Source organism: Bidens hawaiensis, unplaced genomic scaffold, assembly GCF_021521415.1.
Source record: "Bidens hawaiensis isolate Kalapana, Puna unplaced genomic scaffold, B.hawaiensis_p1.1 tig00013806_1, whole genome shotgun sequence".
In the NCBI taxonomy this organism is placed as follows: domain Eukaryota; kingdom Viridiplantae; phylum Streptophyta; class Magnoliopsida; order Asterales; family Asteraceae; genus Bidens; species Bidens hawaiensis.
In genome coordinates this window covers 205,537-219,672 of record NW_027492180.1, presented here as the reverse complement: position 1 = coordinate 219,672, position 14,136 = coordinate 205,537, and the positions used below count along the sequence as shown (strand labels likewise).

The window sequence follows — 14,136 nt, the reverse complement described above, 5'->3', positions numbered from 1 at the left end:
ACAGATATGTTGACTAAAGTTGTTCTAGTGCTAAGTTTGATCTATGTTTAGATCTATTGCATGTTAGTGATTGATGATTCTTATGACCAAGTCATAAAGGTGGAGATTGTTGATGTTTTGAGCTTGGTCATCATGTGGTTAATAAGTTCAGGGACTGGTTGTGACATTTGTTAATAGTTTGTTAGACTATTTACATAAGTTATGACACAAACTGAACATCTCATGCAAACTGAAGGACTAAAGTTGTACAACGTATCTGAAGTTTTAACGACCTGAGTGTGTTTGTTAATACAAAAGGAATGAATGAAAACGATTAAGAAACAAAAATCAATTGAACTGAACTGGATCAGTTCAGTTCAATTGATTTTTGTTTCTTAATCGTTTTCATTCATTCCTTTTGTATTGTAATCGTTTCCAGTTAATCAAAAACCCTAAGCATTTGGTTCGTAATTTTTTGTTCTTGCTATTTGATCTTCATAATCAGTTCTTTATCAATTGGAATTCCGCTTAATTAATAGCAACTTAATGAAAAGTTACTGGCCCCTCCATTACTAGAATATAGGGTATTCAAAATACTACTAAAATCCAAGTACGAGTATCACTTGGGGTTTGCATGTATATTTACAAAATGCTTGTTAGCAACTTCAATTACATAACTTGTTATGCAAATATAGGTTTGCTGAATTTTGTAATTATTATTGTGGTCTTCTAAAAAGAACAGTTAAAAAACTGAAGTAATTATTATTTCAAGTATAAATCACAATAAATGATTTAAATTGACATCAAAAGTGAAAACAAATTAACCCTTTCATTGAACTGTGTTGTTTTAACAAATTATAGTAATGAATTCTCTATATTGTCATTGTTTTTAAGATCTTGATTGTATTATGCCAAATCTTTATTTTCGATTATATATTAAGATCAAAGATTTCCTTTACTAAAGGCTGCATATAATATTAAATTAAATGATACATGAGCTAGGTTATTCCATGATGAATGATGGACCCACCAAATTCCTTCTATAAATACCAGACCAACTTAATTAACTCATCATAATCCTCCAAACCACACTCTCTCTGTCATTTATCTCTCATTTAATTTCATTTCACCACTTTGATCACAAAACAAGTATGCATTACCAAACCGAATCATGGGGTGCCTACTTGCCATCCCCAACCACCGTGAACGACCCCTTGCACCGCATCGAACGCCTCGCCGCCGAGAACGCCGTGGTGATATTCAGCCTGAGCAGCTGCTGCATGTGCCATGTGATCAAGCGCCTATTTTGTGGCATGGGTGTCAACCCAACCGTGTACGAGCTGGACCAACAGCCTCTGGGAAAGGATATGGAGAAAGCGTTGATGAGGCTGATGGGCAGCACTTCGCCGGTGCCGGTGGTGTTCGTCGGCGGGAAGCTGGTCGGAGCTATGGACAGAGTTATGGCTTCTCACATCAATGGCACACTTGTTCCTCTTCTCAAAGAGGCAGGTGCTCTTTGGCTTTAACTATATATTATTATTATATATTATATATATTTTAATTTTAATTTTAGTTTTAATTAATTCTCTTACCTTCTTTCTTTATTTTGGTAAAGAGAAAGAAGAAGAATCGTATGATGATTTAAGTGGTTAGCTAGCTAGTTTTATGTTTTAAATTTTAGAAATTATGTAAAATTAGGAAAGAGGACGAGGAGGATTTTGATATATATGCTTAGATTGGTGTTTTTTACTTACCCGAGAGAAGATGTAATCACTCCCTCCTATCACAAATTTAATATATTACTTTTTTTATAACAAAAAAATTTCTTATATTTAGGCTACGGCACTCTCAAAATCTGGAGTCCCGTTTCCTCATTTTGGCTAGACTATGTTATCTTAACCAGGGCTACGCTGGATTCAAAGTTTTACTTGGCGTTCCCCCAAGAAACCACACCGCCAGCTACCACTTGGCAGCCCTTGTGCCACCACAATAACAGAATTCTCTGGTTTAACGCAGGGTGAGACGAAAACCCAAATCCAAACTGACAGTCTCGCAACGCATAGCTCAAATCTTTCATTGTCAATATTCACTCAAAGTGACACAAGTGGGGATCGAAGGGTTTCCACGGGAGAACCCAAGTCATTCTGTCACTAGCCACAAGTAGGGGATAGTTAATATATTACTGCTAATCTAATTCTTCTTAATTAATTATATGTTTTCCTGTATCATGTGTTCAATGGTGGGGGACCCAAAAAAAATTCTCGCAAGGTCGAAAATTTTCTCAATTAACTATGGTTATATACTCATACAGGTCGGTCTGGATCTTTATACTTTAATGATACAAAAGAAAATTCACAAGGGACGGCTTACCACAAAAGTAGATTCGCCGCTGTGGTACAACATGATGTTAATATACTATATATATCCGTCTCACATATTATACGAGCTTGTATTATTAGGTTTTGCGTGGGCGTCTAACCTCAAAACATATGTTAGCTTGTATATGTTGCATTCATCTTGATTCTATTTTAACTCAAATCAAAAGTAGTTTTGGATCTTGTGCACATAACACATGTATTAATGCACAATTGTTTCTCTCAAGGCTTTTTTTTCCCGTTTATAGCCATACATGGTTTCTAGTTAAAGACCAGCATACATACAGTGAGGGTAATATTTTCTAATCTTGGGAATCAAGCGTGGTATAGAGTTTTTGACTTTTTGACTGAAGTACAACATATATTTATTATAAATCCACTTCAGTAAAGCATGACAGTTTTATACATATTTACTCGAAACATTTACCAACACGTATACAGTAAATACGGCTAAAACTAATGTTCTAATTATATGTATTGGTCTACGCCATTTGAACTTTTGGAATGTATTTAATTACATTAGTTATCTTTATCTTTTTTTTTTAACGGGCAACGAATTTTTTAAATGGGCTACTTGTTAAATTCACAGCATCAGGATACATTCGTCTTTTGATTCGGGAAAAACCCTCACCCAAGCCCAACGCCTGTGAACACTCGCCCGAAGGCAAGACAATGTAGTGAGAAAGTCGCCTATTTGTCTGGTTTTCTATCATCACCTTGGTGCATTTGAGACTAAATGTTGAGAGCAGGGTTCACACATGGATCGCATAAAACACCAAATCTCTCCATTACCATTCCACCACTAGCTCATCGCCAATTATCTTTGTCTTAGAAGGTGAAGAATAACATAACTAATTTAGCGGACAATCTTAATTAAGAACGTGATAACATTTTAAACATGACTTGATAGTGATCCATTTTTATACATGGTGACGATCTCAATGGAAAAATTGTCATAAACAATCACGTAATAGACGTGCATAAGCATATATCGTGACAAGGGATAAATGCTCTCAAACTCAATTATTTTACCATTTTTCAACCACATTCTTTTTAGTGACAATGGATTACAACCAAAGCCTATTCATTTGTCAAACTAAATTATGAAGGCCACAAAAAAGTGCAACATACATAATTTGTAAAACGGGCTTTCTAAGGCAAGCCCCCTAATTGCTAAAAAACCGACCAATACGTCGCGTATAGAGCTATACGCGGCGTATGGGTCGGTTTTTCCAAGAAAAACACACCAATTTTGATTTATTATGTTTTTTTTCTTTGTTTCCTTTTATTTTGTTAATATTGTTTATTATTTATTATTAATAAATCGTTTGTAAAAGTTCGGTCAAAACAATTAACACATATATACACCAAAACCAGTGTTATAGGGATAAAGTATACAAATAAAAGTAAATATAAGAAATAAAACATAAAAAGCTACATGAAGGCCTTGAAGTCAAAGAAGTCGTCGGTTGCCCTGAACGCCACGTTGCCAACGTCGTCGTCGCCCTCTTCCCTGCGTCTGGCCCCGAACCCTCACCGGCGGCATCCACGTCGTCGCGCCGTCTGCGTCTCACATCAGACGTGCTCGCCTCGTGGTTAAAACTGGGAGGGGGTGGCGCGGGCACGGGGTAGTGCTGTCCAGAATGAATAATCGCCAGGCAGCCGACCATCCAGCTGATCTGGCGCCCCATATGGTCCATCCGCTGCCGCTGTCGCAGCACCTCCCGCTCCGTGCTTAGCGACAGACGCTCAACAGCCTACAACCTGGCGTCGGTGGCGGGATCCAGACGCACAGCATGATATGTGCGTGGAACGTGTTGCGGTGGTGCCTAACAACAAAGCAATAAAAATACGTTTAATAAGCAGACGAATTAAAAGAAACAGTAAAACGATAATATATTAAAACGTATCTGACGTGCGCCCGGATCTTCATGTCCGTCACCACCGTCGTCCGAATCCCCACCGGCCTCCTCCCCCGCGTCGACAGGCTCATCGACGATATGCACCTCCAGTGCTGCGAGCGGGGGAGGCTCGACTAAAGGCACTGGGACGTAAAGGGCACATGCCCCCGGCCCAGCCACCAGTCGGTCGTACTGGCCGTTGGCCCCGTGGAACGCACGTATGATGTGCATGCTGCTGTAACGGCTGCGGTCCAGCGGGCTCGGAGGGGTCGGGGCTATAACCAGGCCGTCCACCAGCCCAGAGAGATCGCAAGCTGGGTGACATACCCGCCACCCATCAAGGACCCTCGTGCCTGCCTGTGAAAGTAGGTGGCAAAATAGTCTGCAAACCCCTAGCGAGGTTGCAGTGCGTGCCAGTCAGCAGACACCTCAAAAACAACAGGTCGCGCAGGCTGCAGTGCTCCGCCCCATGATTGCGACCCGCGATGGACGTCGCAATCAGCCTGTGTAGGTACCTCGGTAATATAATATTATATAATTTAATAAAAATAATATAATATAATATAATATAATATAATATAATATAATATAATATAATATAATATAATATAATATAACAACGTAGAGTAAACATAAAATAATATAATATAATATAATATAATATAATATAATATAATATAATATAATATAATATAATATAATAACGTAGAGTAAACATACCTAACGTGTATCGTGGAGTAAACCTCTAGTGTCAACTCCCGGTGCGCTGATAGAGGCATACTGAAACACCGGCTCTAGGGCGTACCCTCTCCAACGTACTCAGCCGCCCGCCAGTGAGCGTCGCAGGACTCCAAAAACGACCAAGAGATGACCGTGTTGTTAAACAGGAACATCTGGCGTAGGTGCCTGTATCGTATGCCGGGGTCACTACCCTCAATGAACTACAAATGTGGGTAGGTGATCAACACGTTGTTACCCGGTGGGGGTCCCCTGCAACGGCCCCTGCCCCGGCCCTGCTCCGCCCCGCCCGGTCCCTGCCCCAGCTCCAGCTCCAGCTCCAGCTCCAACTCCTGCTCCTGCTCGAACTCCAACTCAATCTCATCGTCCACAAACTATAATAATAATAATAATAATAATAATAATAATAATAATAATAATAATAATAATAATAATAATAATAATAATAATAAATAATATTAATAAATAATAATAATATTAACAATAAACAATAATAATAATAATAAAAACAGTTATAATAATAAATAATAATAATAAAAAGAGTAATAATAATAATAACAATAATAGTAGTAGTAGTAATAATAATAATAATAATAATAATAATAATAATAATAATAAAAACAGTAATAATAATAATAATAAATAAATAAATTAAAAAATAAATATATATCAGAGGCGGCATATAGGGCTATACGCCGCCGCTGACATTCCCTGTAAAACCGACGGCCGGACTCGTGTTTGGATGCTCGGATGATAGGATGCTTGGGAGTGGGAGTTTGAAATTTGAAAATGATAGGGCAACTGAGTAGACGGGGCCTTATAAGGGGCATAATACGCCGCGTATAGAGCTATACGCGGCGTATTATGCCTATTTTTATTAGTATTTAGTATTATTATTATTTATTATTATTTATTAGTTATTATTATTTATTGTTTTTATTATTATTATTTATTATAATTTTCTATTATTTATTATTATTATTATTATTATTATTTATTGTTAATTATTTATCATTATTATTTGTTATTTATTATTATTATTATTTCTTATTATGTGTGTGTCTATATATATATATATACATTGATACATTGTCTTGTATAAATATGTGTGTGTGTGTGTATTTATACATATATGTTGATACAAATGATATTACAACGAGCGGTCTAGATTTACGGTAGAGGGTTCCCTTCGCCAACCCTGGCGTATCTGTTCGTACTCATTCAAACGCTGTCCGTACAGTGTTTTCCATTCGAGCGCTGCTAGTTCAGCGTTTCTTTCCCAATTACGGTCCGGCGTCGGCATTGGGAAATCCCTTTCCAATTTGATATATATCCAGTGATTACCTCCCTAGTTAGCGATACCTATAACCAACGGATCCTGAAGCGAGTCAGGACCGAGTCTCAACGGAAGTAACATTCGGCGCCATTGCCGTGTAGGTTGACTAACACACATTCGTATGTTTGAGCAGCTAGGTGCCCGTGAGCAGGTACGCCGAACCAACGATTTGGCGGCGCTGGTTTGACCGGGTCAAAATATGGAAGGCTGGAACGAACCCTATCATACAAACCATCATCCTCTCTCTTGAACATCTCCCTCCACCACCCTTCGTACGTGGCCAGCTCGTTTAGCATTGCACGCCTAACATCCTTCCAGTGTTTCTCATGCCTCCCCAAACCCAGGGAGATTGCTCGGAAACAGCAGTTACCATTTGGGCGTACGTCTTTGATGTCCGAGACGAACGGCTGTGCCCAGCTGGGAATGAGGCACTTAAACATTTCTATCGCCGGTACTTGCGCTGGCGAAACCATTAAAGGAAACACGAGGTGAGCCCCATAGGTTTCGATGTCCTAGGTCGCATGCCCGGAATTTTAAACTGCGACGTTTACTGGGACAACGAACGAGACAGCGAGGAGGGGGTGGGGGTTTCTTGGCTGGGCCCCTGTGACGAGGAGGGGGTGTAGGAGCTGTGTCTGGGGGGATCTGGAGCGGGGGTGTATGAGCTGTGCCTCGGGGGATCTGTTTTTTTGGGACGCCCCCAAGGATCCTCTCTTTTTTCAAGCTTCTTCTTTTTAGATCTCCTGCAATAGCAGAATGATCTTGGAGAAAACTTTTCTTTTGATTAGGGTCCTTTATGGATGGTAGTGTATCACTGATGTCCCGTAGACCTGCTTCATAGTTTGGCTCTTCGTTCGGCGGATAGGCTGGATCAAAATTAGCCTCCTCCAGAACGGGTCCACATCCTTTATTGGGATACACGTGTCGTTATCTATGTATCCCTCAATCCGACAAGCACACGGCAGCCCCGAAGACGAAGACAAATGGTGGTCGCATGAAGCGCCGCTGTCACAAATCTTGTGTATCAACTCATACTCGTTGACAAGTAGATTCAGAGCGTGAATCGACACCCTGTTTAGTAGCTTCTTCAACCAGGCATGCTGTCAATGTCTTTCCATGACCTTGGAACGGGAGTCTTGAAAAGATCGACCGATTTCTTTCATTTGTGTTTTGACCATTTTAAGGACCTGCCTCACAATGGTGTTGAGCGAGTTGTTGCTTCATTTGAGGTACCTTTTCAGATTTTCATGCTCCGTAGTTTCGCCGTTCGTCGATCAAGTAGGCTACAAACTTGTGTTTGTATGGATCCAGCCAGTTGTTGCGAATGTATTGCCAGACCTCTGAAAAAGGGAAACGTTAATAAGATGTCTGTCTAGACTATTAAAAAATGTCAATTGATACGAATAACTCACCTGCTCTATCGTCCTGTAGTAAATGACGTTCCATGTTCATGCGACGGTGTTTGAACAGTTGTATCGTCGGAGACTGATACAGGATCTTCCACCAGTACGCGAAGTCCGCCCCCATATCCGTCCTATAAATACTCTTAAATTTTTTCCTTATATTCTCGGATATGTGCCACCTGCAAAAATTGTTGGTGGCATTAGGGAAGACCGTGTCCCATGAGTTCATGAGGGCCTGGTTCGCGTCAGTCAGAATCACACGTGGCTCCATGCAATCATCGAGCATTTCTTTAAGTTTCTCCAGAGCCCAGGTGAAGTTCCTCTGCCATTCCCTGATAAAAAACGTGTGGGCGATACAAAACGACTGTGATGTCGACGTCACACCGATAAACTGAACAAACGGCCAGTCATGCATGTTGGTATTGTACGTCGTGTCAATCAACAACACCTTGGGGAACACACGCCACATCTTATGCGACTTATTAAGACATAAGAAAATCTCCTCCATCCTGTCATCGATTGCATTCTCCCGGGTATAGAATGTGAAACTGTTGCCTGTGAGAAATTTTTCGAGCACATGCATTGGATGAAATAAAACTTAAGTAAATATTACAAGCACGACAATTACACAGTAAAACTACAAAGGTTTTGAACTACCTTCATAGGGGTATCGCCAAATAACGAATCCCTTCTAATCTTGCTTGTGTGGTTGTATATGTCCTTTAGTGCGGGTTGGACACCGGGAAACTTTACGCACAGGGCTGCTTGGATTTGAAGGGGCTTCAGGCCGATCCCGTGTAAAGTCGCAACCATATCCAGCTGCTCGCTGGTCATTTTTCTAAAATGTGACAATCGTCAATTCCAGGTTAACTCCGTTAACTCAACTCCGTCAATTCAAACTTTAAGATCGTTGAATCTATAACGCACACTTCATTACATTTAAACTAGGGTTTAAATGACGCTTAACACTCACTACATGGGTAGTCTTTCGGGATTTGCACCGAAACGCAAACGAGTTGACGCAAACGATTGATAAATAAACGACAAACGTAAAAACAATAATTATATGATTATTATGTGTTAGGAATATGTGCTATGTGATAATACTATGGTCATGTTAACTTATTGTCCAAGTATGATGGAATGTTCTAGAAAAACAACACTTGGAAAGAAGAGGGACTAGAATGTAACTTGATTATTTATAAATATAACTTAAACACTAAACCCTAACTATTTTCCCTAACCCTACAACTTCCGATCGGAAGTCTCTTGTTCCCTCTCCACGGCTGCCGTCCACAAAGATCACACACACACACATCAATCAAGAGATTAATCCAAGAACTAGGTGCTAGGAAGGTATACTTGATCACCCCTTACCTCCTTGTTGTGTAATTTTGATGTTTAATGGGTTGTATGTAAACCCTAAGTAGGCCGATTATATGTATGTATGTGATCAATATGATTCTTGTTAGTTGCATAATAGATTGATAACTAGATTGATGTTGTTGCATGATTCATTGTTGTCTTTGATTTGGATTAGATCACAAACCCTAATCTTGTATGTATGGTGTGATTGATATGCATGGATAGTAGTTATAGTGTCTAGAGGGTTATATGGATGCATGATAGTTCATAGGTTGTGATTATGTTGAGTTTTGATGTGAACAGATTCTGGACAGAATGTATATACGATGTTTAACTGACTGTAACGAAGTGTAAACGTGAAAATTGATTGAGATTGTGGGTACTGCAGTAAACTAGGTTGAGTCTAGTTTCTATGAAGTATAAATTCGTAATTTTTGGATAAGTGGAAGTATACTTTTATGATTTTACAAAAACGTGATGCAAAGCTGAGCTGTTAGACCTGCTGTTAGGTTATGTTGTAAATGTTATATCTCATGAACCACGAGACCAATTGGGTTGGTTCCACTTCTGGAAGTTGACTCACTGAGTTAGGAACCAAACCCAAGTGGTCTTGCATTTATTGGATTTTTCGTTTAACGGGAATTTCAAATAACATTCTGTTGCGCATGAATCTGACTGATATGAGTTTACTGTAGTGTTTTGATCATTATGAGCAATCTATATGGAATAAAAATAAGATAAAACATGTTCTGGAAACCTAAGATATGTATGCTTCTGTGGTAATTTTTGGTGAATTAATTGAGACGTTATAATCGGTGAACTAGTGCAATCTTTCAAGTAGAAATTCTGTCATAACGAAACTAGCTGCTGAGTTGTATAGGAATGCATGAAATATGATAGTTTTTATATAATTGTTGTATTTTGACCAAAATACCCTTGCGGGGAATAGTTGCTAGTTGATTTCCATGAATTGACCAAATTGCCCTTATGGGGAATAATGGTTAGTTAGTCTTTGTTTGTTGACCAAAATGCCCTTACGGGAATAATTGCTAATAAGTATGTTATTAATACGTGACACGAAAGTAATTGCTCACTCATGTATCGTATCACAATTGTACTTGTTCAAGTCACACACGATTCACAAACTAAACACGAAACATGTTACGTGCATAGGTATTATGTGCCGAGTCTAGAGACTCGTTAAATGTTCCGCTACTTAGAAAATTTCCTTGTTATTTTAGAACGCTAGAGAGTTTTCTACGACGCGCATCACTTGGTGATCTAGATCGGATATTCTTCGCAAACAGTGAGTTCACTTACCCCACTCTTAAACTGTTTTCAAACGTTTTTCACTTGGGGGAGATAACATACTCCGATAAACATATTTTCTGAGATAAACGCATATGAAAGATTTTGTTATAAATTATATATCACTTGTAAAGGCTAAGCGGCATACATAACATTTGAAGTCCCACACATCGGACCGGTTAATATTTGGAATAGCGAGTCACTTTTGGGTAGTACTACTGGGTTTGACAAACCCCACCCGACGCTAAGCTCAACTGGAGGTTGAGTGGGTGTAAATTTTGGCTAACACTTACCATGGTCTGGAGGACCTGGTGACGGGCACTTGATAAACAGTCAGCTTCGGTCGCGAACCACTTAGCGATACTTGTTGTATAGATTAGCTACCTATCGATATATAATTTGACATAACACTATCTGGTAATGCAAAACACTTAAACGCTGTAACGTGGTTACACACTCAAACGCCGTAACGGGGTTACGCAACACTTAAACGCTGTAACGTGGTTACACACTCAAACGTCGTAACGGGGTTACGCAACATTTAAACATCGTAACGAGGTTACGCAAAACGCTAAACAATTTACCTTATTTAACTTGTGAACTCACCAACCTTGTGTTGACACTTTTAGTATGTTATTCTCAGGTAGCCGAGGCGGGCGCGCGGTTTAGGAGCATGCATTAATGAAAACACTTTTATTCTGCAAACTTAATTTTAACAGTTACATTTGGTTTTAAGTCGTCCTGCGTGACGCAACTTTTGAATTAAGGTTTTACGCTTCCGCATTTACTTTCATTTAAACGTTTTTCTTTGGTTTGGTTATAACTAATGAATCCGATCCTGCCAGTTCACACCCTCTGACGGTAAAACTCCGTTAGTGGATTTTGAGGGTGTGACAGATTGGTATCAGAGCCATTGGTTATAGCGAACTAGAAACTGCATGCATACTAGACTATAACCGCGACGACCCATTAGTTATAATGATACACACTGCATAGGTTTGTGTAGTCTTGAAATCTTATTTCTTTACCTCCTTTACTCATACGCGCGCATATACACGGCTTACCTGTAGAAATGTCGACGCCACCCTCATCATCATCCGATTCGATGATGCATGCTCACGGGAAGGAACCGCAGTTACCTACTGCCTCGCCACCCCACGTAGTCCCGGAACTCGAAGCTCCTGCACCGAAGAGGTACCGCCTATCCGGAGGCTTGTATGACAATGACGTTAGCTGGGAGTGGTACCCCAACATGATCAGACGTATGGTCTACCGTGAACAAGTTCCCCCATTGCCTCACCCGAACCACCCTGCTTACCCTAACACTCTACCACCTATACCCGAACCTGTAGAGCGAGTTCTCGCAGCTGTCGTTTCTTGTTTGGAGCGTGATGTGGGTTACATGCGCTACACTAGAGAAAATGTTGCCAGACTGTTTAAAGATGGAACCGAGACTCAGGAGGAGATTGCCCGCATGGCAGCGGCAACGAAAGAAATGCAAGAGACTAGTGAGCAACAAACCAAGGTTATGATGAAGATGCAAGCCGAGATGATAGACTTGCAAGAGCAACTCCAAGAAGCAAGGACCCGAACCGAAATAGCATTAGAACGTTGCGATATCCTACAAATGCAACTTGCCCAGAACGCAGCAGAACCCGAGGCAGAGCCTGAAGAGGAACCTGAAGAAGATCCCGAAGAGGAGCCTGAGGAGGATCCCGAGGAAGATCACGAAGAGGAGCCGGAGGAGGAACCGGCTGAGGAGGAGGCACATTCAGAGGTGTCCTCCGATGACGACATCTAGTGATGATGACACTTAGATGGTGGGGTTGTCTCCATCCTAACTATTATTTTTCTATGATTTTAAGGATTGATTGGAAATACTTTGTAGCGAATACAATGGTTTTAATCATGAATTTTTACTTAGACTAATATGTGGTTGTGATGTGATGTTGTTCCTTATTTTTCTTTCTTACCTATTTTTTTTTTATTACATGTATGGTGTGTTGTATATGAAAGAAAAATTCATGTTTAACATTTTATACTGTGATTCTAGGAAATGGCCGGAAGAAACGCTGGACGAGGACGTGGTAACATCAGCATGACTGCAGCTGAACTCCAAACCCTGCTGAATGACCATGTTGCTGCCGCTTTAGCTGCACACGTTCAAAATCAAACAGGAGGTCCGAATGGAACATGTACCTTCAAGAACTACCTTGACTGCAAGCCCAGTACGTTTAAGGGCACTGAGGGAGCTATAGGCTTCCTGCGTTGGGCTGAGAAGGCCGAGTCGGCCTTTGAGATGTGTAACTGTCCCCCTGCCAGTAGGGTCAAATTCGCTGCTGGGACACTTGAGGATTCCGCCCTCACTTGGTGGAATTCGAACGTCCAGATCCTTGGATTAGAACTGGCTAACGCGATGAACTGGGAGGAGTTCAAAAACATGATGCGAGAAGAGTACTGTCCGAGGGAAGAAATTTCGAAGTTAGAGTCGGAGTTTTGGTCATTGAAAATGGTGGGTTCAGAGATTGAAGCCTACACTACTCGTTCGCACGAGTTGGCGGTGATGTGTCCGCGGATGGTGGATCCGCCGAGCAAGAGAATAGAGATGTACATTGATGGGTTAGCACCACAGATTCAGGGTATGGTGACGTCTTCCAGACCAGCCACGATCCAACAAGCGATCCGTTTGGCTCACAAACTGACGGATCAGGCTGTGACCCAGGGTGCGTTACCACCGAGGGGTTCGACTGCTAAAGCCCGTGACAACCCGAGTAATGACCACGTCAGCAACAGTAACAACAACAGCAACCCGAACAGCGGGAAGAGAAAGTTTGACAACACCAGATCTTCATCCTCAAACCTCCCACCGCAACACCACTACCGTAAGCCCGAATTTACTCGGAGTTTCAACACTCAGAATCACAACAACAACAACAACGGTAGCGGGCAGGTTTCGAGCGGATATGTTGGGAAATATCCAAAGTGCAACAGGTGCAACTTTCATCATGTTGGTCAGTGTGACCGTGTCAAGTGTCAAAGATGCGGAAAGATAGGTCACCAAGCGAAGGAATGTAGAGGAGACCTTGCGGCGAAGGGTGCTCCTAAGCCACCGATGACGACTAAGGGATGTTTTGAATGTGGACAGGAAGGTCATTTCCGGAAGGATTGCCCCAAGCTGAATCATAATGACAACAATGGGGGCAATGGAAGTGGCAGTAACGGTGGAGGAAATGGCAAAGGAAGAGCGTTTGTGATTGGATCGGGTCAAGCCCGCAGAGATCCGCATGTGGTGTCTGGTAAGTTCCCTGTAAACGATTGTTTTGCTTCTGTTTTGTTTGACACTGGAGCTGATAGGAGTTTTGTGTCAAAGGCCTTTAGCCAACTTTTAAACCTTACTCCAACCCCGTTAGACGCTGAGTTTCCTGTCGAATTAGCTAACGGTAAAACTGTAATAACAACTCATATACTTGCGGGATGTAAGTTGAAACTGTCAGGTCATGTCTTTGACATCGACCTTATTCCTTTTACGCTTAGTAGTTTCGATGTCGTTGTCGGCATGGACTGGTTATCCGAGAACCGAGCGGAGATTATATGCCATGATAAGATAGTCCATATTACCACCCCTTCCGGCGAGATCATTTCGGTCCGAGGCGAGAGAAGCGGCATGACCACCAGCGTCATTACCCTTATGAAGGCACAGAAGTTTTTACGAAAGGGTCATCCGGCAGTTT

The 14,136-nt window shown here is 41.1% G+C and overlaps 1 protein-coding gene across 1 annotated transcript; it reads left to right on the top strand.

The window, feature by feature from the left end:
* The first annotated feature begins 1,107 nt into the window (after positions 1-1,107).
* Positions 1,108-1,505, top strand: LOC143544999 (glutaredoxin-C1-like). The gene has a single exon (XM_077036961.1). The coding sequence runs from the start codon at positions 1,131-1,133 to the stop codon at positions 1,503-1,505; it is 375 nt and encodes a 124-aa protein (XP_076893076.1). The 5' UTR covers positions 1,108-1,130.
* Positions 1,506-14,136: the final 12,631 nt, after the last annotated feature.